The following is a 25,475-nucleotide window of genomic DNA, read 5'->3' on the forward strand; positions in this document are numbered from 1 at the left end:
CTGAGCTGCTCAGCCATGAAAACTCAGGGCTGCAGGTTCAGAGTTTCTTCCCAGCACCCTCAGAATTTCTGAGCTCTTTAGGTAGTTTCATGTTCTCAGTTACTGCTCTGAGAAAGATTAAGGCTTCCTCTTGTCCTCACACCCCCAAATGCCTGCAGTCAGCACAGCCTTTAGTTCATGATGCTGCAAACAATTCAGCACTGCTGCCTGAGTGTCTGCCCCACTGCAGATTGTTACCTGGATCCGGGCTGTGCCAGAAGATGTCTTTCTTGGTGACCTGACTGCCCTGGATTGTGGTATGGTGGGTGCTGGTGCTGCAGGTATGGTGGGTGCTGCTGTTGTTGTGATTGGAAAGAATAAATAAGCAAACTCAGCATGGTACAGCTGAAGAGCTTTTTCCTGTCCATGACAGGACATGGCCAGCACAGGGAAAACTACTGCAGGGTCTGTTTGGATGCTGCCCAGCCCTGGAAACAGAAGGATCCAGGCATCTAATTTCTTATCATCACCTTCAGTTTGTGTGGCGCCTTTGTTAAGTGTCATATAAAACATGTCCTGAGAGACATGGATGTTTTTGAGGTGCTGTAAGTATATGGAGACTGCTGGGACTGAGAGGGCTAGGTGAGGTGAGCAAGGAGGAGGTGACTGTGGCCTTTGTAACTCTCATCCCTCAGAGGCGCAGCTGGGCTGTGCGATCACCTCTGTGTTTGGGCAGGGTCAGTAATGCAAGCGGAGCTGCTGGGTACGGAGCCTGTATGAGGAGGAGCAGTGCCTGTGTGATGAGACGGCTTGGGCAAAGAAGCAGGGCCATGGGGAGTGTGGGCGATGGGCCGGGTTGAGAAGGCACGGGCAGGGGAGCTGGGTGTAAGTGAGGTGGGTGAAGCTGCTGCTGACCTGGGAAGAAGGCGGGTTGTCCAGAGCTGAAGTGCAGCACCTGGTTCACATTGGTGACACAGAAATAGATCCCCTGGTCCTGTGCCGTGAAGGACTTCACCACCAGCCAATGGGAGCTACCTCTCCATGATACCTCATAGTGCAGAGATATTCTCAAATTCTCATGAACAACTGTGTTGTACGGAGAATTACTGGAGACAATGAAGTGAAGGTTCCCATCCTTGTCCAGGCGGACCCAAGATGCTCCCCATGTGGTTCTGGATGTGCGGCACTCCAGCTCCAGCCGCTGTCCGTGCTGGGGGTGCTTCATATTCCTGTTGAAAATGACCACCACTGCATCCCTCTGTCGCTGGGCGCCGGTGCAGCCTGTGGGCAGAAGTCGGCCATGTCCCCTCAGGTGCTGCTCAGGAAGAGCTCCAGTGGCCTTTGGGCAGGGCTCTTCCCTGCTGGTGTGGTGCATGGCAGGCAGGTAGGTTGGATGTCAGGGTGAATGTGGAGGAAGGGATCGGCATCCAGCACACTTGGGTGCTGTGCTGGAGTCCCTGGGGACTGAGCGTTGGGAGCGCCGGGCTCTGGAGATGGATGCTGGCCTTGAGAGCAGCCCTTCAGCTGCCTTGTGTGGGCTGCTGCCATTTCCCAGCTTCTTTGCCAGGTGGTTCCCCACTAACAACTGCCCCGTTCCCCCTCTCTCCCCTTCCCCATCCCCTCCAGCAACACCAGTCTGAACAGGCTCTGTTCCTGCTGCGTATCGCACTGCAGTCCCACTGCTCCCGCTTCCCTGCGCAGTCCCTGAGCAGCCCTGAGTTCCATCCTTTGGGTTTGCCCCTTCTTTCCCCGTGGTCCCTTTTGCCCATGTTCTTGGCCGTGGTGCAGGGGGAATGCCTTCCCCCAGTGTCCTTCTTCCTCCCAGCACAGGTGCCCCGTAAGCCCGCTTCCATACTCACAGAGCCCCAGGCTGAGCAGGAGGAGCAGTGCAGGAGACCCGGCCATCGTCCTCGGGGCAGCGCAGCGCGGCTGATCTTTGTCACTGAACTTTGGAGGCAGCGTAACTTATAGGAGAGGATGTGATGTCATCAGGACCCTCTTCTGTGTGCAGTCCGTGTTCAGCCTCTGTGGTGGAACAGTGAGAAACGATTTCTGAAGCTCTTCATCTGTGATCCAGAACTTGGGTTTATCGTGATAGCGTTGCTTTTAATGTTGCCTCAGGGATTTTGCTGCAGTGTCTTCAGTTGAAATTCAGACTGACAGTTTTCCTGCTTGAAATCAAATATGTCTCTTCAGCCTGCTGTCTCTCTGCCTTTTGGGGCACTCTCTTCACGTCCACCTTTGTTGATAACAAGGATAAGACCTGTCTTATTCCATTGTCTTAGGCTGCATGTTATGTTTTATGCAGCAGATTTTATGATGTTTTCTTCTATTTTCAGATTGATCCACTCACACTTCTCATCTCTGTGTCCATGCATTGCTGACATGTATCTGAGTACTTCAGCTCAGCTGTTCTCTCTAACTTTTCTGTGCAGAAGGTGGTGTGTGCAGGGCAGGAGGTCTGTGATGTGGCAGCCATCGCTGCAGCCCCATGTCCCACACTCACACACGTTAATTCTTTTCTTAATATAAATTGTTGTGTTCTTGTTCTACAACCACAGGGACTTCCACCCTGCCAAAAAACACCCTGCTATGCCTCAGCACTGGGGGCCCTTGCTGCTGCCTCCAGGTGACCACTCACACGTTGGTAAGTGCTGGGCTTCCTGCAGCTTTGCACATACAGTAGCGGCCGTTTCCCTGTGCTGGTGTTATTTGTGTCTTCAGTTGTTATTTCCTGGCTCTGCTGTTATTTGTGATGTGTTGCTGTATTCCTGTTTTGCAAATGTGCCCCTGTTCCTGGATGCCGGAAACCAGGAAATGCTGTGTGGTGGAAGGGCTTTTTTGTGAGAAAATGGGCCAAAACTGGCTATTGCTGGGCTCATTTGATTGGGCCTCAGAGCATTCTTGTGAGTAAGGAAAGCCACTGGGAAGCCTTCTGGAATAGGGTAACTAAGGTCAGCCAAGGTTAAACTGTGATGTTTCAGATGCATTTACACAAGGTCATGGTGACTCCTCACCTGCTGAGCAGCGGCCATCAGCAGCACTGATGGTGCGACTGAGAGAGTTGGGAAAGAGAGATGAGCTCTCAGGTTTGGAAGTTCTTCCTACCTTTAAAAACAGAGGCATCACTGTTTGGTATATGTAGAGGCTGTGCTGAAATTGGTCTGTATTTAGTTTATTTCTGTTAAGCGATAATCAATGAGATATGGCTGTGGAGTATGTAGACAAAGTCCTGGAGGGAAGGGAGAGTCTGACAGGATTTGGAACGGGGTTCAGGAGGACGCGAGTTTGAGATGAGTGGTCTTGGTGCTTCCTGTGGGGATTTCAGTTGGAAAAGTGGGAAGGATTTGCCACCATGGATCCCTGGTCAGATAGAGAGATATATTTGAATATCGCTGGAGTCAATTTCTTTTATTTGATCTATTCTTTTATTTGGGAACAGTGAATGAAAGCTAAGAAAAAAAACTGAGAGCATTAAGAATTAGAAGCTTTTAACAGGGAATACCTTGGAAGTGAGAGGTAGGTTGGGGTATGAGTGGTGAGTTATGGGTGAGATTGATGTGTAGACATAGAAGGGTCATCCAAATTGCCGCGCTCCATCAGGGCAGCTGTGTGTGTTGCTGATGGGATCAGGACGGTGTATGAGGATGACGCCTGTGTGCCTTCTGCTGAGCAGCCACGCAGCACTGCTTGCTTACGGTGAGCTCGGTCCTGCAAGGGATGGGCTTGTGGTGAGCGTGTGTGACACATGGCTGTGTTGATTTCAGCACTGCTGATGCTTCCTGCTGTTGGTGTGGAAAGATCTGACCGCTTTAGCAAAGAGGAACTAAAAATATCCATGAAGATTTCTGAATTTACTCTTGAATCGCAATCTTGCATTTGAAATTGAGGTTTGACAACAATGAAGAAGAATACGGATTTCTGCCTTAAGGCAGCATCTGTTAAAGGCCCTGTGTTGGCTGTAAGCTGACTTAGAGCCCGTCAGTATCAATCTCCCTCCATGATTCTCCCTCAATTTGTTTCCCTTTAAGTACTGTGGATTGCTTTCAGTGAATAACAATGTTGAGCCAGAAATTTAGCAGAGAATGCAGATGCTGTGTAACAATCTCTCCTTCAGCATCAGTGCTGCTTTTGTAGAAATTAATGCAGCTAATGCATCTTCACTGGTAATGTTGATCAGCGTGAAGCAGCTGAATTAAATGGCTGAGTAATATTTTCGGTTTTGGCAATTTCTACCCCAATATGATGACATCAGGTTGGCAGAGTCAACACAGTAATTTCTTGTCTGTTTACAATTTATATAATTCTAATAATGCCGTTTTTATACCTTCTTATTTGTAAGTATAAAATGAGATGAAGTTTTCTGAATCTAAAGCTAATGATGAGTGAAATCTGGAGAAGTGTTTTAGGAGCGGTCCCTCAGCATTCCCTGTGTCCTGCCAATGGCTGCATGAGGGCAATCAGCACGGAGCCCATTCCCTGGAGGAGCAGGCTGTGCTCTGTGGTGTGAGGCTCCAGGAAGCTCTGCAGGGTGTCAGGGTGCGACTTACTTCGGCAGTGTGTGATGTTGATGGTGATGGCAGTGAGGAGCAGGAGGAGGCAGGTGCCAGCCAGGTTAACCCATATGACTGTATCATGGCAGAGATGTGGTGTGTTCTCATTGCTTATTCCTGCAGGAAGAAAGGAAAGAGAGGAAAAGGGAAAGGCCCAGTTGCAGACATCTGCCTGCATCCTGAAATGCCTGTAGTCAGCAGAGACTTTGATTTGGGCTCTTCTGATCAAAGCAGCACTGCTGGCAGAGCCCCTGCCTCCCCACGTCTGGGTTACCTGCATCCGGGCCCTGTTGTGTGCTGTTCCTCTTGGTGACAGGGTTGCCCTGGGTGGTGGCAGTGGGTGTGATGTGTTCTGCTGCTGTTGTGAGTGGATGGAAAAATGGATGAATACAGTGAGATACAATAAAACAGACTTCTCCCCCTCCTGCCAGGCAATAGATGACATAATTGCCAGCATTGGGGGGACTTTATAGTGCCCACTTTGTCCTGTGATGCTAAGACATTCTAATGTGAGGTCTGCTTGCATTGCTGAGTTGCCCAGCCATGAAATCTGAGGGCTGTGGGCTCAGAGTTTCTTCCCAGCACCCTCAGAATTTCTGAGCTCTTTAGGTGGTTTCATGTCCTCAGTAGCTGCTCTGGGAAATATTAAGGCTTCCTCTTGTCTCACATCCCCAAATGCCTGCAGTCAGCACAGCCTTTAGTTCATGCTGTTGCAAGCAATTCAGCACTGCTGGCTGAGTGTCTGCTTCACTGCAGATTGTTACCTGGATCCGGGTTGTGCCAGAAGATGTCTTTCTTGGTGACCTGACTGCCCTGGGTGGAGGCCACGGGTATGGTGGGTGCTGCTGTTGTTGTGACTGGAAAGAAGAAATAAGCAAACTCAGCAAGGTACAACTGAAGAGCTGCCCCCTATCTGTGCCAGAACATGGCCAGCATAGGGAAAACTACTGCGGGGTCTGTTTGAATGCTGCCCAGCCCTGGAAACAGAAGGATCCAGGCATCTAATTTCTTATCAGCACCTTTAGTTTGTGTGGTGCCTTTGTTAAGTGTCATATAAAACGTGTCCTGAGAGACATGGATGTTTTTGAGGTGCTGTAAGTATATGGAGAGTGTTGGGACTAAGAGGGCCAGGTGAAATGAGGAAGGAGATGGTGACTGTGGCCTTTGTAACTCTCATCCCTCAGAGGCGCAGCTGGGCTGTGCGATCACCTCTGTGTTTGGGCAGGGTCAGTAATGCAAGCGGAGCTGCTGGGTACGGAGCCTGTATGAGGAGGAGCAGTGCCTGTGTGATGAGACGGCTTGGGCAAAGAAGCAGGGCCATGGGGAGTGTGGTCTATGGGCCGGGTTGAGAAGGCACGGGCAGGGGAGCTGGGTGTAAGCGAGGTGGGTGAAGCTGCTGCTGACCTGGGAAGAAGGCGGGTTGTCCAGAGCTGAAGTGCAGCACCTGGTTCACGTTGGTGATGCAGAAATAGATCCCCTGGTCCTGTGCCGTGAAGGACTTCACCACCAGCCAAGGTGAGCTATCTCTCCATGATACATCGAAGCGGTGAGATATTCTCTTATACTCATGAAAGATTGTGTTTTGTGGAGAATTACTGGAGACAATGAAGTGAAGGTTCCCGTCCTTCTCCAGGCGGAACCAAGAGGCTCCCCATGTGATTCTGGGTATCCGGCACTCCAGCTCCAGCCGCTGTCCCTGCTGGGGGTGCTTCATGTTCCTGTTGAAACTGACCACCACTGCATCCCTCTGTTGCTGGGCATCGGTGCAGCCTGTGGGCAGAAGTTGTCGTGTCCCCTCAGGTTCTGCTCAGGAAGAGCTCCTGGGGCCTTTGTGCAGGGCTCTTCCCTGCTGGTGCGGTGCGTGGCAGGCAGGCAGGTGGGCTGTGAGGCTCTATGCAGAGGGAGGGATCCGTACCCAGCACATTTGTGTGCTGTGCTTGAGTCCCTGGGGACTGAGCGTTTGGAGCGCTTAGTTCTTGGGATGGATGCTGGCCTTGAGAGCAGCCCTTCAGCTGCCTTGTGTGGGCTGCTGCCATTTCCCAGCTTCTTTGCCAGGTGGTTCCCCACTAACAACTGCCCCGTTCCCCCTCTCTCCCCTTCCCCATCCCCTCCAGCAACACCAGTCTGAACAGGCTCTGTTCCTGCTGCGTATGGCGCTGCAGTCCCACCAGTCCCGCTTCCCTGTGCAGTCCCTGAGCAGCCCTGAATTCCATCCTTTTGGTTTGCCCCTTCTTTCCCCGTGGTCCCTTTTGCCCATGTTCTTGGCCGTGGTACAGGGGGAATGCCTTCCCCCAGTGTCCTCCTTCCTCCCAGCACAGGTGCCCCGTAAGCCCGCTTCCATACTCACAGAGCCCCAGGCTGAGCAGGAGGAGCAGTGCAGGAGACCCGGCCATCGTCCTCGGGGCGGTGCAGCGCAGCGCGGCTGATCTTTGTCACTGAACTTTGGAGGCAGCGTAACTTATAGGAGAGGATGTGATGTCATCAGGACCCTCTTCTGTGTGCAGTCCGTGTTCAGCCTCTGTGGTGGAACAGTGAGAAACGATTTCTGCAGCTCTTCATCTGTGATCCATACCTTGGGGCACATTTATCGTGATAATGTTGCTTTTAATATTTCCCCAGGGATTTTGCTGCAGTGTCTTCAGGTGAAATTCAGACTGACAGTGGTCCTGCTTGAAATTGGTTGCATCACCGCAGGCTCATGTTTCCCACTCATTTCACATCCATATCTGCTGAAATTAGGACAGGACTGTGGCCACAGGCATGGGCAACATGTTATATTTCCTAGGAGATAATTCATTTGATTGTACTTTATTTTATTTAATTTACAGGTTAATGAAGACCTGGGAATGTTTTACAGCATGTGTCCTTCTGCTCCTATCTCTGAGTCCATGCATTGCTGATATGTTGCTGTGTTCTGCAGCTCAGCAGTTCTCTGCATTTCTTCTTCGTTGTTTCTGCAGAATCCACTGTGTGCAAGGCAGGAGCTCTGTGCTGTGATACACATCAAGGCAGCCCCGTGTCCCAGTGGTATGGTGAGTTTATGTGTTTATTAATATCCCTTTGGTTTTCTTCTTCAACCACTGTGTCTTCCGCCCTCTCTAAAGAAGAGAACAACCATCCCATTTTAGCTGCTATAACACTCTGAGGCCTACCCACTGTCTATAAGTGACCTCTCGTACACTACTGATAGTTTTGTCTTCCTGCAGCTTTGCACATACAGTTGCAACAGTTCCCGTATGTTGGTCGTATTTGCTTGTTCTCTTGTTATTTCCTGGCTTGACTGCTCTATTTTGATACTGTGTGAGTTGTTGTTTTATTACCTTTGCAAGAATATCTTCTGGATGTTAAAAAGCCAGGCACTGCTGACTGATGGAAGTACTGTTGTGTGAGTAAAGGAGCTGAAACTGTCTGGGAACTGGGCTTATCTCATTGGGCCTCTAAGCTTTGTGGTGAGTGCGGAAAGCTGGATTGAGGCCTGCTGAGGCCTGTGAAACAGAAGGTTTTATGAGGCTGTAAGACATTTAATGTGGGCCTGAAGTTGATGAAGTGTGTTGCAAAAAGGTTGTTAAAGAGGGTTAATCTTTTAAAGAACATGACAAGAGCCTTTGTCTTGAATTCCCATCAAGCACGTTTGAACCATGGACTCCTCGGCCTCCATCCATTTCCCAGCAAGGCGTGTAGGTTATGCTGCTTGTGTGGGCTCTTTGTGTTGTCAGTTTAGTCTCCTCAACCAAAGCAGAATCCGTGCTGCCTTTGCAGTGGGGTCAGGTGCTGAAGTGATGGACTTGCCTTGTGGATGGCTGACGTTGTCCCATACTTTGTGAGGTGCTGAAGCGATCTGCTTCTGCCTTACACCGGGACTGTTACCAAAGCAGGAAAATTCCTGATTTCTGTGGATCAGTATGATGGGACTGGAAAGGGAGCTGTAGACAAATGAGGGTGCTTGAATGTTTCTGGGGCCTGAATTCTCACCCTGCCATGGAGCACGGTTTCCTACCATCTCATGTTGAGTGATGTGTTGGGATATTTTCTACAGTTGGAGTGCAGGATAGGCCAGAAATGGCTATTTCCTTTCTCAGTTTGGACATCTTTCTTCCTTCTTCTCTCTCTGTGACAGTGTGATTCTACTATGGGTGATTCCCAGCTCCCTAACCAGTACCCAGATTTTCCCTGCCTAAACATGGAGTTGCCCTTCCTCTTGGTCCTCATGGCTCACGGATGGAGCTGGTTTGCACACGAGGCCACCCCCTGCTGTGAAGTCCTCAGGGCCTGGGCCCTGAGTCACAGATCAGAAGACTGCTTTTCATATTCAGCTTGTTATTTACTGAGTTGCTTTGTGAGTCATCGCTACAACAAAGATACCACCATCCCCTGCATCTTCTGATGCTGCACATCGTGCCACGTGGAATGATGACGACTCTGCTGTGTCATATGGTGTGTTCTGGGGGAATCACTCCTTTCTGCTGCCTGTAAGAATCTGTTAATGAATACATGTATTTATGGAAATGTGGAAGCTTATTGTCAGTGCAGAGAGAGCAGTATGGTGTTATCATGTATCCCTTCCCAGCAGGGACACACTTCATGGGCCAGTGAGTGACCCGAGCTGGCTTAGCTCTGATGGAGACATTTGTGTGTGATCAGATGAAGATACTGTGCTCCTGAGTCCCCACCTCTTATCTCCTATGGAAGGAATCAACTGGGGCAAAGATTGCACTTTGCGGGGTTCTGTGTTTAAATATCTTTGCAAAAAGCCGTCTATTTTTTTCTGTTGTAATAGAACAATACATATGTTTCAATAAACAATATGTTATTTTAATACATTAGAACTACTATCCCAGTTGTAAATATTCTATTGTGAAAAGCTTCTGACAGAAGGAGGACTTTCAGGAACAGTTCTAATTTGAAACCTTCAGCTGTGGTGGCAATTTAGAGCAGCAGCACGGATGAAATTTCTCTATGCCTGCTGAGGAGATTTCAGTTGCCATTACAGAAATGAGTCTGACATTAATTTCTTCCAACATCATTTGGAGTGGGTCTTAATGGTGCGATTTTGTTTTGGTCAATACTAGTGGGATAGCATGTTGCGTTACGAGTCTCTCTGCCTCCAATGCCATTAGTGAATTATACTAAACTCCACAGTGAGAGAGACAGAAGTTAGACTCAGCTTGTAGGGATGAGTTTGGAATTGAGAGTTTGAGGCAATAGAAGTGGGTATTGATGTGCTGGGTTTATTGGTGATGTGGTGGAAGGCTCAGCTGTGCAGCACAGCGGTGCCTTTCCCAGCGTGGCACGGAGCTGCTGGGCTTCTTGGGGTCAGCGCTGTCCCCCGCGGTCTGGCTGTGTGACAGCAGTGTGGGGCAGGAGCACATGTCAGGTGGCGGGAGGTGTGCAGTGCTGGTGGGCAGCAGAGGAGGAGCAGCCAAATGGCCGCGCTCCATCAGGGCAGCTGTGTGTGTTGCTGATGGGATCAGGGCGGTGCTTGAGGAGGACGCCTGTGTGCCTTCGCACACGCAGCACACTAAGCCACGCAGCACTGCTTGCTTACGGTGAGCTCCATCCTGCAAGCAGAAAATGGAGAGGTTGTGTAAAATCTCTCCTTCAGCTTCAGTGCAGCTTGCTGCAAATATTAATGCAGCTACTGCATCATAACGAGTAATATTGATCAGAGTGAAACAGCTGAATTAAATGGCTGAGTAATATTTTCGATTTTGGCAATTTCAACCCAAATATGATGACATCAGAATGGCATCGTCAACACAGTTTGTCATTTCTTGTCCGTTTAAAATTTCTGTGTGTAATTCTAATAATGCCTTTTTATACCTTCTTATCTGCAACTGTAAAATGTTATGAAGGTTCCTGAATCTAAAGCTAATGATGATGGAAATCTGGAGAAGTGTTTTAGGAGCGGTCCCTCAACATTCCCTGTGTCCTGCCAATGGCTGCATGAAGGCAATCAGCACGGAGCCCATTCCCTGGAGGAGCAGGCTGTGCTCTGTGGTGTGAGGCTCCATTAAGCTCTGCAGGGTGTCAGGGTGCGACTTACTTCGGCAGTGTGTGATGTTGATGGGGATGGCTGTGAAGAGCAGGAGGAAGCAGGTGCCAGCCAGGTTAACCCATATGACTGTATCATGGCAGAAACGTGGTGTGTTCTCATTGCTTGTTCCTGCAGGAAGAAAGGAGAGAGAAGAAAGGGGAAAGGCCCAGTTGCAGACATCTGCCTGCGTCCTGAAATGCCTGTAGTCAGCAGAGACTTTAATTTGGGCTCTTCTGATCAAAGCAGCACTGGTGGCAGAGCTGTGCCTCCCCACAGCTGGGTTACCTGCATCCGGGCCCTGTTGTGTGCTGTTCTTCTTGGTGACCGGGCTGCTCTGGGTGGTGGTTGTGGCTGTGGTGGGTGCTGCTGTTGTTTTGACTGGAAAGAAGAAATGAGTGCATACAGAGAGGTATGACAGAAGTCCTGAGAGTCATGTGGGTTTTTGAGTTTCTTTTTGAGATGATGTAAGCATATGATTTTCTGTTGGGACTTATTGTGCCAGATGCAGTTTGTGATGAGGTGCTATCTTTGTGGCCTTTGTAACTCTCATCCCTCCAAGCTGCTGATGGGATTGAGAGGTGCTTCTAGGCTGTGCGATCACCTCTGTGTTTGGGCAGGGCTGGTACCGCGAATGGAGCTGTTGGGCAGGGAGCCTGTATGAGAAGGAGCAGTGCCTGTGTAATGAAATGGCTTGGGAATGAAGCAGGGCCATGGGGAGTGTGGGCGATGGGCCAGGTTGAGAAGGCACGGGCAGGGGAGCTGAGTGTAAGCAAGGTGGGTGAAGCTATTGCTGACCTTGGAAGAAGGCGGGTTGTCCAGAGCTGAAGTGCAGCTCGTGGTTGATGAAGTTGACACAGTAATACGTCCCCTGTTCCCATGCCGTGAAGGACTTCACCACCAGCCGAGGGGAGTTTCCTCTCCAGATTACCTCAAAGTTTGTAGATTTTTTGTCACCCTCTTGCACTGTGTTGGAATAAGATTGGGTACTGGAGACAATGAAGTGAAGGTTCCCACTCTTGTCCAGGTGGATCCAGAAGATACGTCTGTTTGTCTCGTAATGCAGGCACTCCAGCTCCAGCCGCTGTCCCTGCTGGGGGTGCTTCATATTCCTATCAAGGAACCTGGCCTCCATTGTGTTCCTCTGTTGCTGTGCAGTGGTGCAGCCTGTGGGCAGAAGTCGGCCATGTCCCCTCAGGTGCTGCTCAGGAAGAGCTCCCGGGGCCTTTGTGCAGGGCTCTTCCCTGCTAGTGCGGTGCGTGGCAGGCAGGCATGTGGGTTGTAAGGCTCTATGCAGAGGGAGGGATCGGCGTCCAGCAAGCTTGGGTGCTGTGCTTGAGTCCCTGGGGACTGAGTGTTGGGAGCACCGGGCTCTGGAGATGGATGCTGGCCTTGAGAGCAGCCCTTCAGCTGCCTTGTGTGGGCTGCTGCCATTTCCCAGCTTCTTTGCCAGGTGGTTCCCACTAACAACTGCCCCGTGACCCTGTCATCCGTTCCCCATCCCCTCCAGCAACACCAGTCTGAACAGACTCTGTTCCTGCTGCATATGGCGCTGCAGTCCCACCGCTCCCGCTACCCTGTGCAGGCCCTGAGCAGCCCTGAATTCCATCCTTTGGGTTTGCCTCTTCTTTTCCCTTGGTCCCTTTTGCCCATGTTCTTGGCCGTGGTGCAGGGGGAATGCCTTCCCCCAGTGTCCTCCTTCCTCCCAGCACAGGTGCCCCGTAAGCCCGCTTCCATACTCACAGAGCCCCAGGCTGAGCAGGAGGAGCAGTGCAGGAGACCCGGCCATCGTCCTCGGGGCAGTGCAGCACAGCGCGGCTGATCTTTGTCACTGAACTTTGGAGGCAGCGTAACTTATAGGAGAGGATGTGATGTCATCAGGACCCTCTTCTGTTTGCAGTCTGTGTTCAGCCTCTGTGGTGGAACAGTGAGAAATGATTTCTGCAGCTCTTCGTCTGTGATCCAGGACTTGGGTTTATTGTGATAATGTTGCTTTTAATGTTGCCTCTGGGATTTTGCTGCAGTGTCTTCAGTTGAAATTCAGACTGACAGTGGTCCTGCTGGAAATGAAATAAGTCTCTACAACCTGCTGTCTCTCTGCCTTTTGGGGCACTCTCTTCATGCCCAACTTTCTTGATGACAAGGATAAGTCCTGTTCCATTGTCTTAGGCTTCATGTTATGTTTTATGCAGCAGATTTTATTATGTTTTCTTCTATTTTCAGATTGATCCACTCACACTTCTCATCTCTCTGTCCATGCATTGCTGACATGTAGCTGAGTGCTTCAGCTCAGCTGTTCTCTTTAACCTTTCTTTGCAGAAGGTGGTGTGTGCAGGGCAGGAGGTCTGTGATGTGGCAGCCATCGCTGCAGCCCCATGTCCCACACACAATAATTCTTTTCTTAATATAAATTGTTGTGGTTTTGTTCTACAACCACAGGGACTTCCGCCCTGCCAAAAAACACCCTGCTATGCCTCAGCACTGAGGGCCCTTGCTGCTGCCTCCAGGTGACCACTCACACGTTGGTAAGTACTGGGCTTCCTGCAGCTTTGTACTTATAGTAGCGGCAGTTTCCCTGTGCTGGTGTTTGTTATTAACTGGTCTTCAGTTGTTATTTCCTGGCTCTGCTGTTATTTGTGATGTGTTGCTGTATTCCTGTTTTGCAGATGTGCCCCCCGTTCCTGGATGCCAGAAACCAGGAAATGCTGTGTGGTGGAAGGGCTTTTTTGTGAGAAAATGGGCCAAAACTGTCTATTGCTGGGCTCATTTGATTGGGCCTCAGAGCATTTTGATGAGTAAGGAAAGCCACTGTGAAGCCTTCTGGAATGGGGTAACTAAGGTCGGCCAAGGTTAAACTGTGATGTTTGAGATGCGTTTATACAAGGTCATGGTGAGTCCTCACCTGCTGAGCAGCGGCCATCAGCAGCACTGATGGTAAAACTGATAGAGTTGAGAAAGAGAGATGAGCTCTCAGGTTTGGAAGTTCTTCCTGCCTTTAAAAACAGAGGCATCACTGTTTAGTATATGTAGAGGCTGTGCTGAAATTGGTCTGTATTTAGTTTATTTCTGTTAAGCGATAATCGATGAGATATGGCTGTGGAGAATGTAGACAAAGTCCTGGAGGGAAGGGAGAGTCTGACAGGACTTGGAACAGGGCTCAGGAGGACGTGAGTTTGAGATGAGTGATCTTGGTGCTTGCTGTGGGGATTTCAGTTGGAAAAGTGGGAAGGATTTCCCACCACGGATCCCTGGTCAGATAGAGAGATATATTTGAATATAGCTGGAGTTGATTTCTTTTATTTGAAATATTCTTTTATTTGAGAACTGTGAATGAAACCTAAGAAAAAAACACCTGAGAGCATTATGGAATACCTTGGAAGTGAGAGGTAGTTTGGGGTATGAGAGGTGAGTTTTGGGTGAGATTGATGGGTAGGCATAGAAGGGTCATCCAAATTGCCGCGCTCCATCAGGGCAGCTGTGTGTGTTGCTGATGGGATCAGGGCGGTGCTTGAGGAGGACGCCTGTGTGCCTTCTGCTGAGCAGCCACGCAGCACTGCTTGCTTACGGTGAGCTCGGTCCTGCAAGTGGCAGTGGAGGGTAAGATTTGTTTGGTTTGTTCATCCGTCTACTTTGTTCATGTAGAAAATTGGCTGTATTCTCGTGGCAAATTAAGGATTTCAGACATGAAATTGTGCCGAAACCTTTTGCCATCCTTTTGGTGTAGCCACAGTGCTTTTAGCAAAGCAGCCTCGGAATGTTGTATTTAAGGAGGTAAACTGGCTATAGCTCAAGTTGCTGTTATGAGTGTTGGCATTTGGACACTTGCAAGTCCCATCCTGACCCGTTTCTCCTGTTATTTCACAGTGCTTTTGGTTCTGCTTCTTCCAACCCTGATTTCTGGAAATCAGGATGGTAGAGGTAATGCAGCCTTGTAGAAATTTTTGTGTTTTCAGTTGTTGTCTGACAGTGGAGAATGTATTAAATATTTCTGGAACTGAACCTAGGGATAAGGCAAACTTGGAAAAGGTTTTTGAGAGCTCTCCTTTTCCATTCTCTGTGACCTGGACATGCAATGGCTGCATGAGGGCAATCAGCAGGGAGCCCATTCCCCTGCAGAAGCAGGCTGTGCTCTGTGGTGTGAGGCTCCAGGAAGCTCTGCAGGGTGTCAGGGTGCGACTTACTTTGGCAGTGTGTGATGGTGATTGTGATGGCAGTGAGGAACAGGAGGCAGGTGCAAATTACATTAACAGACAGGAGGAATTTACAGCAGAAATTCATTGTGTTCTCCTTGCTTGTGCCTGGAGGTAGAAAGGAGACTGTGAGGAAAGGGAAGGCCCTGCTGCAGACATCTCCCTGTGTCTCAATATGTCTGTAGTCTGCACAGGCATTAATTTGGCAACTTTTAATCAAAGCAGCACTGCTTGTAGAGCCCCTGCCTCCCTGCAGCTGGTTTACCTGGATCCAGGCTGTGTCCATAGCTGTCCTTGCTGGTGAGCTGGCTGCTCTTGTTGGTGGCAGTGGGTGTGTTGGGTGCTGCTGCTGTTCTGCCTGGATGGAAAAATAAACAGATATATTGTGAGACAAGAGAAGTGCATCCTCCCAGCCCTACCAGAAAACAGTCAACATAGGGGGGACTTCATCAAGTCCCTTTTAACTGTGATGCTCTAAGGCAGCCCGAAGCCATGGTAAACAGAGAAACTGTGTTCCAAATTTCATATAAGCACTCTTGGAATTTATGAGAGCACTGTAATCAGTCTTAGGAAAGATGGTGAGAAGGTTCAGGAGATATTTTGATATTCCTTATGAAATGCTGTTAGAAGGAGGTGCTGGCTGTGGCCTTTGTAACTCTCATCCCTCAGAGCTGCTGATGGGATTGAGAAGTGCTTCTGTGCTGTGCGAACACCTCTGTGTTTGGGCAGGGCCAGTACCAGGAATAGAGCTGTTAGGCAGGGAGCCTGTATGAGGAGGAGCAGTGCCTGTGTGATGAGACGGCTTGGGCAAAGAAGCAGGGCCATGGGGAGTGTGGGCGATGGGCCGGGTTGAGAAGGCACGGGCAGGGGAGCTGGGTGTAAGCGAGGTGGGTGAAGCTGTTGCTGACCTAGGAAGAAGGCGGGTTGTCCAGAGCTGAAGTGCAGCACCTGGTTGATGTACTTGATGCAGAAATAGGTCCCCTCATCCTCTGCCTGGAAAGACTTCACCACCAGCCTGCAAGTGTTGTTTCTCCATGATGCCTCAAAGCGCCGGGATGTTCTCTGATTCGCATAGAAGGTGGTAAAATCCCAACCATAACTGGAGAGAATGAAGTGAAGGTTCCCACTGTTGTCCAGGCGGACCCAGAAGATACCTTTATAATAGTTGTAATACAGGCACTCCAGCTCCAGCCGCTGTCCCTGCTGGGGGTGCTCCATATTCCTGTTGAGGAACCTGACCACCATGTTGTTCTCTCCCTGGGCACCGGTGCAGCCTGTGGGCAGAAGTCGGCCATGTCCCCTCAGGTGCTGCTCAGGAAGAGCTCCCGAGGCCTTTGTGCAGGGCTCTTCCCTGCTGGTGCGGTGTGTGGCAGGCAGGCAGGTGGGCTGTGAATGTGAATGCAGATGGAAGGCCCCAGCATCCAGCACGCTTGGGTGCTGTGCTGGAGTCCCTGGGGACTGAGCGTTGGGAGTGCCGGGCTCTGGAGATGGATGCTGGCCTTGAGAGCAGCCCTTCAGCTGCCTTGTGTGGGCTGCTGCCATTTCCCAGCTTCTTTGCCAGGTGGTTCCCCACTAACAACTGCCCCATGCCCCCTCTCTCCCCTTCTCCATCCCCTCCAGCAACACCAGTCTGAACAGGCTCTGTTCCTGCTGCATATCGCGCTGCAGTCCCACCGCTCCCGCTTCCCTGCGCAGTCCCTGAGCAGCCCTGAATTCCATCCTTTGGGTTTGCCCCTTCTTTCCCCATGGTCCCTTTTGCCCATGTTCTTGGCCGTGGTGCAGGGGGAATGCCTTCCTGCAGTGTCCTCCTTCCTCCCAGCACAGGTGCCCCGTAAGCCCGCTTCCATACTCACAGAGCCCCAGGCTGAGCAGGAGGAGCAGTGCAGGAGACCCGGCCATCGTCCTCGGGGCGGTGCAGCGCAGCGCGGCTGATCTTTGTCACTGAACTTTGGAGGCAGCGTAACTTATAGGAGAGGATGTGATGTCATCAGGACCCTCTTCTGTGTGCAGTCTGTGTTCAGCCTCTGTGGTGGAACAGTGTGAAACGATTTTTGAAGCTCTTCATCTGTGATCCAGGACTTGGGTGTGTCGTGATAGCGTTGCTTTTGATGTTACCTCAGGGATTATGCTGCAGTGTCTTTAGTTGAGATTCAGACTGACAGTGGTCCTGCTTGAAATCAAATAAGTCTCTACAACCTTCTGTCTCTCAGCCTTTTGAGGCACTCTCATCATGTCCACCTTTGTTGATAACAAGGATAAGACCTGTTCCATTGTCTTAGGCTGCATGTTATGTTTTATGCAGCAGATTTTATGATGTTTTCTTCTATTTTCAGATTGATCCATGCTCACTTCTCATCTCTGTGTCCAAGCATTGCTGACATGTAGCTGAGTTCTTCAGCTCAGCTGTTCTCTTGAACCTTTCTTTGCAGAAGGTGGTGTGTGCAGGGCAGGAGGTCTGTGATGTGGCCGCCATTGCTGCAGCCCCATGTCCCTCACTTACACACGGTAATTATTTCCTTAATATAAATTGTTGTGGTTTTGTTCTACAACCACAGGGACTTCCGGCCTGCCAAAAAACACCCTGCTATGCCTCGGCACTGAGGGCCCTTGCTGCTGCCTCCAGGTGACCACTCATACGTTGGTAAGTGCTGGGCTTCCTGCAGCTTTGCACATGCAGTAGTGACAGTTTCCCTGTGCTGGTGTTATTTGTGTCTTCAGTTGTTATTTCCTGGCTCTGCTGTTATTTGTGATGTGTTGCTGTATTCCTGTTTTGCAAATGTGCCCCTGTTCCTGGATGCCGGAAACCAGGAAATGCTGTGTGGTGCAAGTTCTGTCTTGTGAGAAAATGGGCCAAAACTGGCTATTGCTGGGCTCATTTGATTGGGCCTCAGTGCATTTTGTTGAGTAAGGAAAGCCACTGTGAAGCCTTCTGGAATGGGGTAACTAAGGTCGGCCAAGGTTAAACTGTGATGTTTGAGATGCATTTACACAAGGTCATGGTGAGTCCTCACCTGCTGAGCAGCGGCCATCAGCAGCACTGATGGTGCGACTGAGAGAGTTGGGAAAGAGAGATGAGCTCTCAGGTTTGGAAGTTCTTCCTGCCTTTAAAAACAGAGGCATCACTGTTTAGTATATGTAGAGCCTGTGCTGAAATTGGTCTGTATTTTTTTTTTTTTCTTTTAAACAATAATGAATGAAATATGGCTGTGGAGAATGTAGACAAAGTCCTGGAGGGAAGGGAGAGTCTGACAGGATTTGGAACAGGGCTCAGGAGGATGTGTGAGTTTGAGATGAGTGATCTTGGTGCTTGCTGTGGGGATTTCAGTTGGAAAAGTGGGAAGGATTTGCCACCATGGACCCCTGGTCAGATAGAGAGATATATTTGAATATAGCTGGAGTCGATTTCTTTTACTTGAAATATTCTTTTATTTGAGAACTGTGAATGAAAGCTAAGAAAAAAAAACCTGAGAGCATTAAGAATTAGAAGCTTTTAACATGGAATACCTTGGAAGTGAGAGGTAGTTTGGGGTATGAGAGGTGAGTTATGGGTGAGATTGATGTGTAGGCAAAGAAGGGTCATCCAAATGGCAGCGCTCCATCAGGGCAGCTGTGTGTGTTGCTGATGGGATCAGGGCGGTGCTTGAGGATGACGCCTGTGTGCCTTCTGCTGAGCAGCCACGCAGCACTGCTTGCTTACGGTGAGCTCGGTCCTGCAAGGGATGGGCTTGTGGTGAGCGTGTGTGACACGTGGCTGTGTTGATTTCAGCACTGCTGATGCTTCCTGTTGTTGGTGTGGGAAGACCTGACCACTTTAGCAAAGAGGAACTAAAAATATCAATGAAGATTTCTGAATTTACTCTTAAATTGCAATCCTGCATTTGAAATTGAGGTTTGACAACAGTGTAGAAGAATACTGATTTCTGCCTTATTGCTGAATCTATTAAAGGCTCTGTGTTGGCTGTAAGCTGATTTAGAGACCATCAGGATCGATCTCCCTCCATGATTCTCCCCATTTAGTTTCCCTGTCAGTACTGTGGATTGCTTTCAGTGAATTACAATGTTGAGTAAGAAATTTTTGCAGTTAATGCAGATGCTGTGTAACAATCTCCCCTTCACCATTAGTGCTGTCTGCTGCAGAAATTAATGCAGCTAATGCATCTTCACTGGTAATATTGATCAGCGTGAATCAACTGTATTAAATGGCTGAGTTATATTTTGGAATCTGGCAATTTAAACACCAATAGGATGACATCAAGATGGCATCGTCAACACATTTCATAATTTCTTGTCTGTTTACAGTTTTTCTATGTAATTCTAATAATTTGTTTTTATAACTTCTTATCTGTAAGTGTAAAATGTGATGAAGGTTTCTGAATCTAAAGATACTGATGACGGAAATCTGGAGAAGTGTTTTAGGAGCGGTCCCTCAGCATTCCCTGTGTCCTGCCAATGGCTGCATGAGGGCAATCAGCACGGAGCCCATTCCCTGGAGGAGCGGGCTGTGCTCTGTGGTGTGAGGCTCCATTAAGCTCTGCAGGGTGTCAGGGTGCGACTTACTTTGGCAGTGTGTGATGTTGATGGTGATGGCAGTGAGGAGCAGGAGGAGGCAGGTGCCAGCCAGGTTAACCCATATGAATGTATCATGGCAGAAACGTGGTGTGTTCTCATTGCTTGTTCCTGCAGGAAGAAAGGAGAGAGAGGAAAAGGGAAAGGCCCAGTTGCAGACATCTGCCTGCATCCTGAAATGCCTGTATTCAGCAGACTTTAATTTGGGCTCTTCTCATCAAAGTAGCACTGCTGGCAGAGCCTCTGCCTCCCCACATCTGGGTTACCTGCATCTGGGCCCTGTTGTGTGCTGTTCTTCTTGTTGACCGGGCTGCTCTGGGTTGTGGCAGTGGGTGTGATGTGTTGTCCTGCTGCTGTTTTCTCTACTGGAAAGAAGAAATAAGTGCATACAGACAGCTATGACAGAAGAGCTTCCTCCTATTTATGTCAGAACACGACCAGCAGTGAAATAACATTTATAGCATCTGCTTGGAACAGTGATGCTTTCACATGCTGTATAGCCCTGGAACTGAGGGATTTGGGCTCCTAATTTGTTATCTGTCCCCTCAGTTTGTGTGAGCTCTTTGTTATCTCTGTTATAAAACATGTCCTGAGAGTCATGGGGGTTTTTGAGTGTCTTTTTGAGATGCTGTAAGCATATGATTGCTGCTGGGACTTAATGTGCCAGATGCAGTTTGTGAAGAGGTGGTATCTTTGTGTCCTTTGTAACTCTCATCCCTCAGAGCTGCTGATGGGATAGAGAGGTGCAACTGGGGTTTGCAACCACTGCTGTGTTTGGGCAGGGCTGGTACCATGAATGGAGCTGTTGGGCAGAGAACCTGTATGAGGAAGAGCAGTGCCTGTGTGATGAGATGGTTTGGGAAAGAAGCAGGGCCATGGGGAGTGTGGGTGATGGGCCGGGTTGAGAAGGCACAGGCAGGGGAGCTGAGTGTAAGCGAGGTGGGTGAAGCTGTTGCTGACCTGGGAGGAAGGCAGGTTGTCCAGAGCTGAAGTGCAGCTCCTGGTTGACGAAGTTGACGCAGTAATAGATCCCCTGTTCCCGTGCCGTGAAGGACTTCACCACCAGCCGAGGGGAGTTTCCTCTCCAGAACTCTTCAAAGTTTGTAGATGTTTTCTCACCCTCTTGCATTCTGTTGGAATATGAATTGGTACTGGAGACAATGAAGTGAAGGTTCCCACTCTTGTCCAGGTGGATCCAGAAGATGGGTCTGTTTTTCTCGTAATGCAGACACTCCAGCTCCAGCCGCTGTCCCTGCTGGGGGTGCTTCATATTCCACTCATGGAACCTGGCCACCATCGTGTTCCTCTGTCGCTGGGCACCGGTGCTGCCTGTGGGCAGAAGTCGGCCATGTCCCCTCAGGTGCTGCTCAGGAAGAGCTCCCAGGTCCTTTGGGCAGGGCTCTTCCCTGCTGGTGCGGTGTGTGGCAGGCAGGCATGTGGGCTGTGAGGGTGAATGTGGAGGGATGGCCTCCAGCAACACCTGTCTGACCTGGGTCTATTCCTGCTGCATATCGCGCTGCAGTCCCACCGCTCCCGCTTCCCTGTGCAGTCCCTGAGCAGCCCTGAGTTCCATCCTTTGGGTTTGCCCCTTCTTTCCCTGTGGTCCCTTTTGCCCATGTTCTTGGCCGTGGTGCAGGGGGAATGCCTTCCACCAGTGTCCTCCTTCCTCCCAGCACAGGTGCCCCGTAAGCCCGCTTCCATACTCACAGAGCCCCAGGCTGAGCAGGAGGAGCAGTGCAGGAGACCCGGCCATCGTCCTCGGGGCGGTGCAGCGCAGCGCGGCTGATCTTTGTCACTGAACTTTGGAGGCAGCGTAACTTATAGGAGAGGATGTGATGTCATCAGGACCCTCTTCTGTGTGCAGTCTGTGTTCAGCCTCTGTGGTGGAACAGTGAGAAATTATTTCTGCAGCTCTTCATCTGTGATCCAGGACTTGGGTTTATCGTGATAATGTTGCTTTTAATGTTGCCTCAGGGATTTTGCTGCAGTGTCTTCAGTTGAGATTCAGACTGACAGTGGTCCTGCTGGAAATCAAATAAGTCTCTACAACCTGCTGTATCTCAGCTATTTGGGGCACTCTCTTCGTGTCCACCTTTGTTGATGACAAGGATAAGACCTGTTCCATTGTCTTAGGTTGCATGTTATGTTTTATGCAGGAGATTTTATTATGTTTTCTTCTATTTTCAGATTGATCCACATACACTTCTCATCTCTGTGTCCAAGCATTGCTGACATGTATCTGGGTGCTTCAGCTCAGCTATTCTCTTTAACCTTTCTTTGCAGAAGTTGGTGTCTGCAGGGCAGGAGGTCTGTGATGTGGCAGCCATTGCTGCAGCCCCATGTCCCACACTCACACACAATAGTTCTTTTCTTAATATAAATTGTTGTGGTTTTGTTCTACAACCACAGGGACTTCCGCCCTGCCAAAAAACACCCTGCTATGCCTCAGCACTGAGGGCCCTTGCTGCTGCCTCCAGGTGACCACTCACACGTTGGTAAGTGCTGGGCTTCCTGCAGCTTTGCACATGCAGTAGCGGCAGTTTATCTGGGCTGTTGTTATTTGTGTCTTCAGTTGTTATTTCCTGGCTCTGCTGTTATTTGTGATGTGTTGCTGTATTCCTGTTTTGCAAATGTGCCCCCTATTCCTGGATGCCAGAAACCAGGAAATGCTGTGTGGTGCAAGTTCTGTCTTGTGAGAAAATGTGCCAAAACTGGCTATTGCTGGGCTCGTTTGATTGGGCCTCAGAGCATTTTGTTGAGTAAGGAAACCACTGGGAAGCCTTCTGGAATGGGGTAACTAAGGTCGGCCAAGTTTAAACTGTTATGTTTGAGATGCATTTACACAAGGTCATGGTGAGTCCTCACCTGCTGAGCAGTGGCCATGAGCATCACAGATGGTGCGACAGAGAGTGTTGTGAAAGAGAGATGAGCTCTCAGGTTTGGAAGTTCTTCCTGCCTTTAAAAACAGAGGCATCACTGTTTAGTATATGTAGAGCCTGTGCTGAAATTGGTCTGTATTTTTTTTTTTTTCTTTTAAACAATAATGAATGAAATATGGCTGTGGAGAATGTAGACAAAGTCCTGGAGGGAAGGGAGAGTCTGACAGGATTTGGAACAGGGCTCAGGAGGATGTGTGAGTTTGAGATGAGTGATCTTGGTGCTTCCTGTGGGGATTTCAGTTGGAAAAGTGGGAAGGATTTGCCACCATGGACCCCTGGTCAGATAGAGAGATATATTTGAATATAGCTGGAGTCGATTTCTTTTACTTGAAATATTCTTTTATTTGAGAACTGTGAATGAAAGCTAAGAAAAAAACTGAGAGCATTAAGAATTAGAAGCTTTTAACAGGGAATACCTTGGAAGTGAGAGGTAGTTTGGGGTATGAGAGGTGAGTTATGGGAGAGATTGATGTGTAGGCATAGAAGGGTCATCCAAATGGCCGCGCTCCATCAGGGCAGCTGTGTGTGTTGCTGATGGGATCAGGGCGGTGCTTGAGGAGGACGCCTGTGTGCCTTCTGCTGAGCAGCCACGCAGCACTGCTTGCTTACGGTGAGCTCGGTCCTGCAAGGGATGGGCTTGTGGTGAGCGCGCGTGACGCGTGGCTGTGTTGATTTCAGCACTGCTGATGATTCCTGCTGTTGGTATTGGAAGATCTGTCCACTTTAGCAAGGAGGAACTAAAAATATCAATGAAGATTTCTGAATTTACTTTTAAATCGCAATCTTGCATTTGAAATTGAGGTTTCATAACAGTGTAGAAGAATACGGATTTCTGGTTTAAGGCAGCATCTGTTAAAGGATACGTGTGGGCTGTAAGCTGACTAAGTGCCCATCAGGATCGATCTCCCTCCATGATTCCCCCCCCCCATTTAGTTTCCCTGTCAGTACTGTGGATTGCTTTCAGTGAATTACAATGTTGAGCCAGAGCCCATTCCCTGGAGGAGGGGGCTGTGCTCTGTGGTGTGAGGCTCCAGGAAGCTCTGCAGGGTGTCAGAGTGCAACTTACTTCGGCAGTGTACAATGTTGATGGTGATGGCAGTGAGGAGCAGGAGGAGGCAGGTGCCAGCCAGGTTAACCCATATGACTGTATCATGGCAAAGATGTGGTGTGTTCTCATTGCTTGTTCCTGCAGGAAGAAAGGAGAGAGAAGAAAGGGGAAAGTCCCAGTTGCAGACATCTGCCTGCATCCTGAAATGTCTGTAGTCAGCAGAGACTTGAATTTGGGCTCTTCTGATCAAAGTAGCACTGCTGGCAGAGCCCCTGCCTCCCCACATCTGGGTTACCTGCATCCGAGCCCTGTTGTGTGCTGTTCTTCTTGGTTACCGGGCTGCTCTGGGTGGTGGCGGTGGTTGTGGTGGTTGCTGCTGTTGTTTCGACTGGAAAGAAGAAATAAGTGCATACAGTGAGATATGGCAGAAGAGCTTCCTCCTGTTTGTGCCATGAAATGACCGGCAGAGAAAGCACTTTCATAGGATCTCCTTGGAACAGTGATTTTTTCACATGCTGCCCATCCCTGGAACTGAGTGACTTGGGATCCTAATTTCTTATCCACCCTCTCTGTTTGTGTGAGCTCTTTGTTACCTCTTTTGTAAAAAATGCCCTGAGAGTCATGGGGCTGTTTGAGTTTATTTTTGATTTGCTTTAAGTATGTGCAGGCTGTTGGGACTTAGAGGGCAGGTCAGGTGAGGAAGGAGGTGGTGGTTGTAGCCACCACTCAGAGCTGCTGGTGGGATGGGATGGTCACTGCTGGGCTGTGTGACCACCTCTGTGTTTAGGCAGGGCCGGTACCGTGAATGAAGCTGCTGGGCAGGGAGCCTGTATGAGGAAGAGCAGTGCCTGTGTGATGAGACGGCTTGGGCAAAGAAGCAGGGCCATGGGGAGTGTGGGCGATGGGCTGGGTTGAGAAGGCACGGGCAGGGGAGCTGGGTGTAAACGAGGTGGGTGAAGCTGTTGCTGACCTGGGAAGAAGGCGGGTTGTCCCAAGCTGAATTGCAGCACCTGGTTGATGAAGCTGATACAGAAATAGATCCCCTGGTCCTGTGCCGTGAAGGACTTCACCACCAGCCAAGGAGAGCCATCTCTCCATGATACCTCGAAGTGCTGAGATACTCTCTTATCCTCATGAATGATTGTGTTTTGTGGAGAATTACTGGAGACAATGAAGTAAAGTTTCCCATCCTTGTCCAGGCGGAACCAAGATGCTCCCCAAGTGATTCTGGATATCTGGCACTCCAGCTCCAGCCGCTGTCCCTGCGGGGGGTGCTTCATATTCCTGTTGAAACTGACCACCACTGCATCCCTCTGTTGCTGGGCGCCGGTGCAGCCTGTGGGCAGAAGTCGGCCATGTCCCCTCAGGTGCTGCTCAGGAAGAGCTCCCAGGGCCTTTGGGCAGAGCTCTTCCCTGCTGGAGCAGTGCGTGGCAGGCAGGCAGGTGGGCTGTGAGGGTGAATGCGGAGGGAGGGATCGGTGTCCAGCACACTTGTGTGCTGTGCTGGAGTCCCTGGGGACTGAGCGTTTGGAGCAATGGGCTCTGGAGATGGATGCTGGCCTTGAGAGCAGCCCTTCAGCTGCCTTGTGTGGGCTGCTGCCATTTCCCAGCTTCTTTGCCAGGTGAATCCCCACTAACAACTGCCCCATGCCACCTCACTCCCCTTCCCCATCCCCTCCAGCAACACCAGTCTGAACAGACTCTGTTCCTGTTGCATATGGCGCTGCAGTCCCACCGCTCCTGCTTCCCTGCGCAGTCCCTGAGCAGCCCTGAATTCCATCCTTTGGGTTTGCCCCTGCTTTCCCTGTGGTCCCTTTTGCCCGTGTTCTTGGCCGTGGTGCAGGTGGAATGCCTTCCCCCAGTGTCCTCCTTCCTCCCAGCACAGGTGCCCCGTAAACCCGCTTCCATACTCACAGAGCCCCAGGCTGAGCAGGAGGAGCAGTGCAGGAGACCCGGCCATTGTCCTCGGGGCGGTGCAGCGCAGCGCGGCTGATCTTTGTCACTGAACTTTGGAGGCAGCGTAACTTATAGGAGAGGATGTGATGTCATCAGGACCCTCTTCTGTGTGCAGTCCGTGTTCAGCCTCTGTGGTGGAACAGTGAGAAATGATTTCTGCAGCTCTTCATCTGTGATCCAGGACTTGGGTTTATCGTGATAGCTTTGTTGTTA

At 50.0% G+C, this 25,475-nt stretch overlaps 6 protein-coding genes and 2 long non-coding RNA genes across 12 annotated transcripts in view; 2 read left to right on the forward strand and 6 right to left on the reverse strand.

Annotated features, from left to right (window-relative positions):
- The window catches only part of LOC107314060 (uncharacterized), a 65,719-nt gene that overhangs the window by 17,704 nt on the left and 22,540 nt on the right, over positions 1 to 25,475 (forward strand). The window contains exon 3 of one of the 2 annotated variants that reach the window (XR_014946073.1): positions 7,493 to 7,564. This is a non-coding gene — a long non-coding RNA (uncharacterized LOC107314060). Of the gene's footprint in view, positions 1 to 7,492; positions 7,565 to 21,182; positions 21,815 to 25,475 lie in introns of those variants that run through there. The other variant, XR_014946076.1, reaches the window with a different exon arrangement.
- LOC146761168 (uncharacterized) lies at positions 671 to 1,369 on the reverse strand. Its single transcript, XM_085545953.1, has one exon. The coding sequence runs from the start codon at positions 1,352 to 1,354 to the stop codon at positions 671 to 673; it is 684 nt and encodes a 227-aa protein (XP_085402079.1). The 5' UTR covers positions 1,355 to 1,369.
- LOC107313871 (T-cell surface glycoprotein CD8 alpha chain-like) lies at positions 3,186 to 7,124 on the reverse strand. Its single transcript, XM_085547555.1, has 6 exons — positions 6,880 to 7,124; positions 5,937 to 6,302; positions 5,297 to 5,389; positions 4,807 to 4,890; positions 4,530 to 4,649; positions 3,186 to 3,690 (listed from the first exon to the last, which is right to left on the reverse strand). Exons 1-6 carry the CDS (start codon positions 6,923 to 6,925, stop codon positions 3,674 to 3,676), a joined length of 726 nt encoding a protein of 241 aa, XP_085403681.1. The 5' UTR covers positions 6,926 to 7,124; the 3' UTR covers positions 3,186 to 3,673.
- LOC146761169 (uncharacterized) lies at positions 10,288 to 12,035 on the reverse strand. Its single transcript, XM_085547562.1, has 3 exons — positions 11,362 to 12,035; positions 10,852 to 10,944; positions 10,288 to 10,695 (listed from the first exon to the last, which is right to left on the reverse strand). The coding sequence occupies exons 1-3, from the start codon at positions 11,696 to 11,698 to the stop codon at positions 10,445 to 10,447; spliced, it is 681 nt and encodes a 226-aa protein (XP_085403688.1). The 5' UTR covers positions 11,699 to 12,035; the 3' UTR covers positions 10,288 to 10,444.
- On the forward strand, positions 13,218 to 18,572 carry LOC116653328 (uncharacterized). The gene is made up of 2 exons (XR_014946082.1): positions 13,218 to 13,402; positions 17,309 to 18,572. It is a non-coding gene; the product is annotated as an uncharacterized LOC116653328 (long non-coding RNA).
- Positions 13,854 to 16,349, reverse strand: LOC107307678 (uncharacterized). Of its 2 annotated transcripts, XM_085547529.1 has the most exons (4): positions 15,662 to 16,349; positions 15,019 to 15,111; positions 14,745 to 14,861; positions 13,854 to 14,141 (listed from the first exon to the last, which is right to left on the reverse strand). In XM_085547529.1, the coding sequence occupies exons 1-4, from the start codon at positions 16,293 to 16,295 to the stop codon at positions 14,125 to 14,127; spliced, it is 861 nt and encodes a 286-aa protein (XP_085403655.1). In that variant the 5' UTR covers positions 16,296 to 16,349; the 3' UTR covers positions 13,854 to 14,124. The 2 variants fall into 2 exon arrangements, with proteins under 2 accessions (XP_085403655.1, XP_085403654.1); XM_085547528.1 differs by lacking the exon at positions 13,854 to 14,141 and having other exon boundaries at positions 14,176 to 14,861.
- Positions 18,167 to 21,120, reverse strand: LOC107314071 (T-cell surface glycoprotein CD8 alpha chain-like). The gene is made up of 5 exons (XM_085547556.1): positions 21,027 to 21,120; positions 20,280 to 20,648; positions 19,586 to 19,684; positions 19,311 to 19,430; positions 18,167 to 18,463 (listed from the first exon to the last, which is right to left on the reverse strand). Exons 1-5 carry the CDS (start codon positions 21,070 to 21,072, stop codon positions 18,447 to 18,449), a joined length of 651 nt encoding a protein of 216 aa, XP_085403682.1. The 5' UTR covers positions 21,073 to 21,120; the 3' UTR covers positions 18,167 to 18,446.
- On the reverse strand, positions 22,576 to 25,289 carry LOC107313872 (T-cell surface glycoprotein CD8 alpha chain-like). Of its 3 annotated transcripts, XM_085547532.1 has the most exons (5): positions 25,221 to 25,289; positions 24,277 to 24,642; positions 23,602 to 23,694; positions 23,325 to 23,444; positions 22,576 to 22,880 (listed from the first exon to the last, which is right to left on the reverse strand). In XM_085547532.1, exons 1-5 carry the CDS (start codon positions 25,264 to 25,266, stop codon positions 22,864 to 22,866), a joined length of 642 nt encoding a protein of 213 aa, XP_085403658.1. In that variant the 5' UTR covers positions 25,267 to 25,289; the 3' UTR covers positions 22,576 to 22,863. The 3 variants fall into 3 exon arrangements, 2 of the variants coding, with proteins under 2 accessions (XP_085403658.1, XP_085403657.1); XM_085547531.1 differs by lacking the exon at positions 25,221 to 25,289 and having other exon boundaries at positions 22,576 to 22,995; positions 24,277 to 25,196; XR_014946061.1 differs by lacking the exon at positions 22,576 to 22,880 and adding an exon at positions 22,969 to 22,995 and having other exon boundaries at positions 23,325 to 23,694.

Source organism: Coturnix japonica, chromosome 4, assembly GCF_054131305.1.
Source record: "Coturnix japonica strain WE chromosome 4, WE-NBRP24, whole genome shotgun sequence".
Lineage (NCBI taxonomy): Eukaryota > Metazoa > Chordata > Aves > Galliformes > Phasianidae > Coturnix > Coturnix japonica.

What these genes read in the sequence shown, in the direction of transcription:
- LOC146761169 (XM_085547562.1), bottom strand. Translation starts at nt 11,698, where the DNA reads ATGGAGGCCAGGTTCCTTGATAGGAATATGAAGCACCCCCAGCAGGGA. An exon ending in ACAACCCGCCTTCTTCCAAG is followed by an intron (nt 10,945 to 11,361) that starts GTCAGCAATAGC and finishes TCTTCTTTCCAG; the next exon opens with TCAAAACAACAGCAGCACCC. An exon ending in ACAACAGGGCCCGGATGCAG is followed by an intron (nt 10,696 to 10,851) that starts GTAACCCAGCTG and finishes TTCTTCCTGCAG; the next exon opens with GAACAAGCAATGAGAACACA.
- LOC107313871 (XM_085547555.1), bottom strand. Translation starts at nt 6,925, where the DNA reads ATGGCCGGGTCTCCTGCACTGCTCCTCCTGCTCAGCCTGGGGCTCT. An exon ending in CCTGCTCAGCCTGGGGCTCT is followed by an intron (nt 6,303 to 6,879) that starts GTGAGTATGGAA and finishes TTCTGCCCACAG; the next exon opens with GCTGCACCGATGCCCAGCAA. An exon ending in CTGGCACAACCCGGATCCAG is followed by an intron (nt 4,891 to 5,296) that starts GTAACAATCTGC and finishes CACTCACAACAG; the next exon opens with CAGCAGAACACATCACACCC.
- LOC107314071 (XM_085547556.1), bottom strand. Translation starts at nt 21,072, where the DNA reads ATGGCCGGGTCTCCTGCACTGCTCCTCCTGCTCAGCCTGGGGCTCT. An exon ending in CCTGCTCAGCCTGGGGCTCT is followed by an intron (nt 20,649 to 21,026) that starts GTGAGTATGGAA and finishes TTCTGCCCACAG; the next exon opens with GCAGCACCGGTGCCCAGCGA. An exon ending in ACAACCTGCCTTCCTCCCAG is followed by an intron (nt 19,685 to 20,279) that starts GTCAGCAACAGC and finishes TCTTCTTTCCAG; the next exon opens with TAGAGAAAACAGCAGCAGGA.
- LOC146761168 (XM_085545953.1), bottom strand. Translation starts at nt 1,354, where the DNA reads ATGCACCACACCAGCAGGGAAGAGCCCTGCCCAAAGGCCACTGGAGCT.
- LOC107307678 (XM_085547528.1), bottom strand. Translation starts at nt 16,295, where the DNA reads ATGGCAGCAGCCCACACAAGGCAGCTGAAGGGCTGCTCTCAAGGCCAG. An exon ending in ACAACCCGCCTTCTTCCTAG is followed by an intron (nt 15,112 to 15,661) that starts GTCAGCAACAGC and finishes TTTTCCATCCAG; the next exon opens with GCAGAACAGCAGCAGCACCC. An exon ending in TGGACACAGCCTGGATCCAG is followed by an intron (nt 14,862 to 15,018) that starts GTAAACCAGCTG and finishes TTCTACCTCCAG; the next exon opens with GCACAAGCAAGGAGAACACA.
- LOC107313872 (XM_085547531.1), bottom strand. Translation starts at nt 24,955, where the DNA reads ATGGGGCAGTTGTTAGTGGGGATTCACCTGGCAAAGAAGCTGGGAAAT. An exon ending in ACAACCCGCCTTCTTCCCAG is followed by an intron (nt 23,695 to 24,276) that starts GTCAGCAACAGC and finishes TCTTCTTTCCAG; the next exon opens with TCGAAACAACAGCAGCAACC. An exon ending in ACAACAGGGCTCGGATGCAG is followed by an intron (nt 23,445 to 23,601) that starts GTAACCCAGATG and finishes TTCTTCCTGCAG; the next exon opens with GAACAAGCAATGAGAACACA.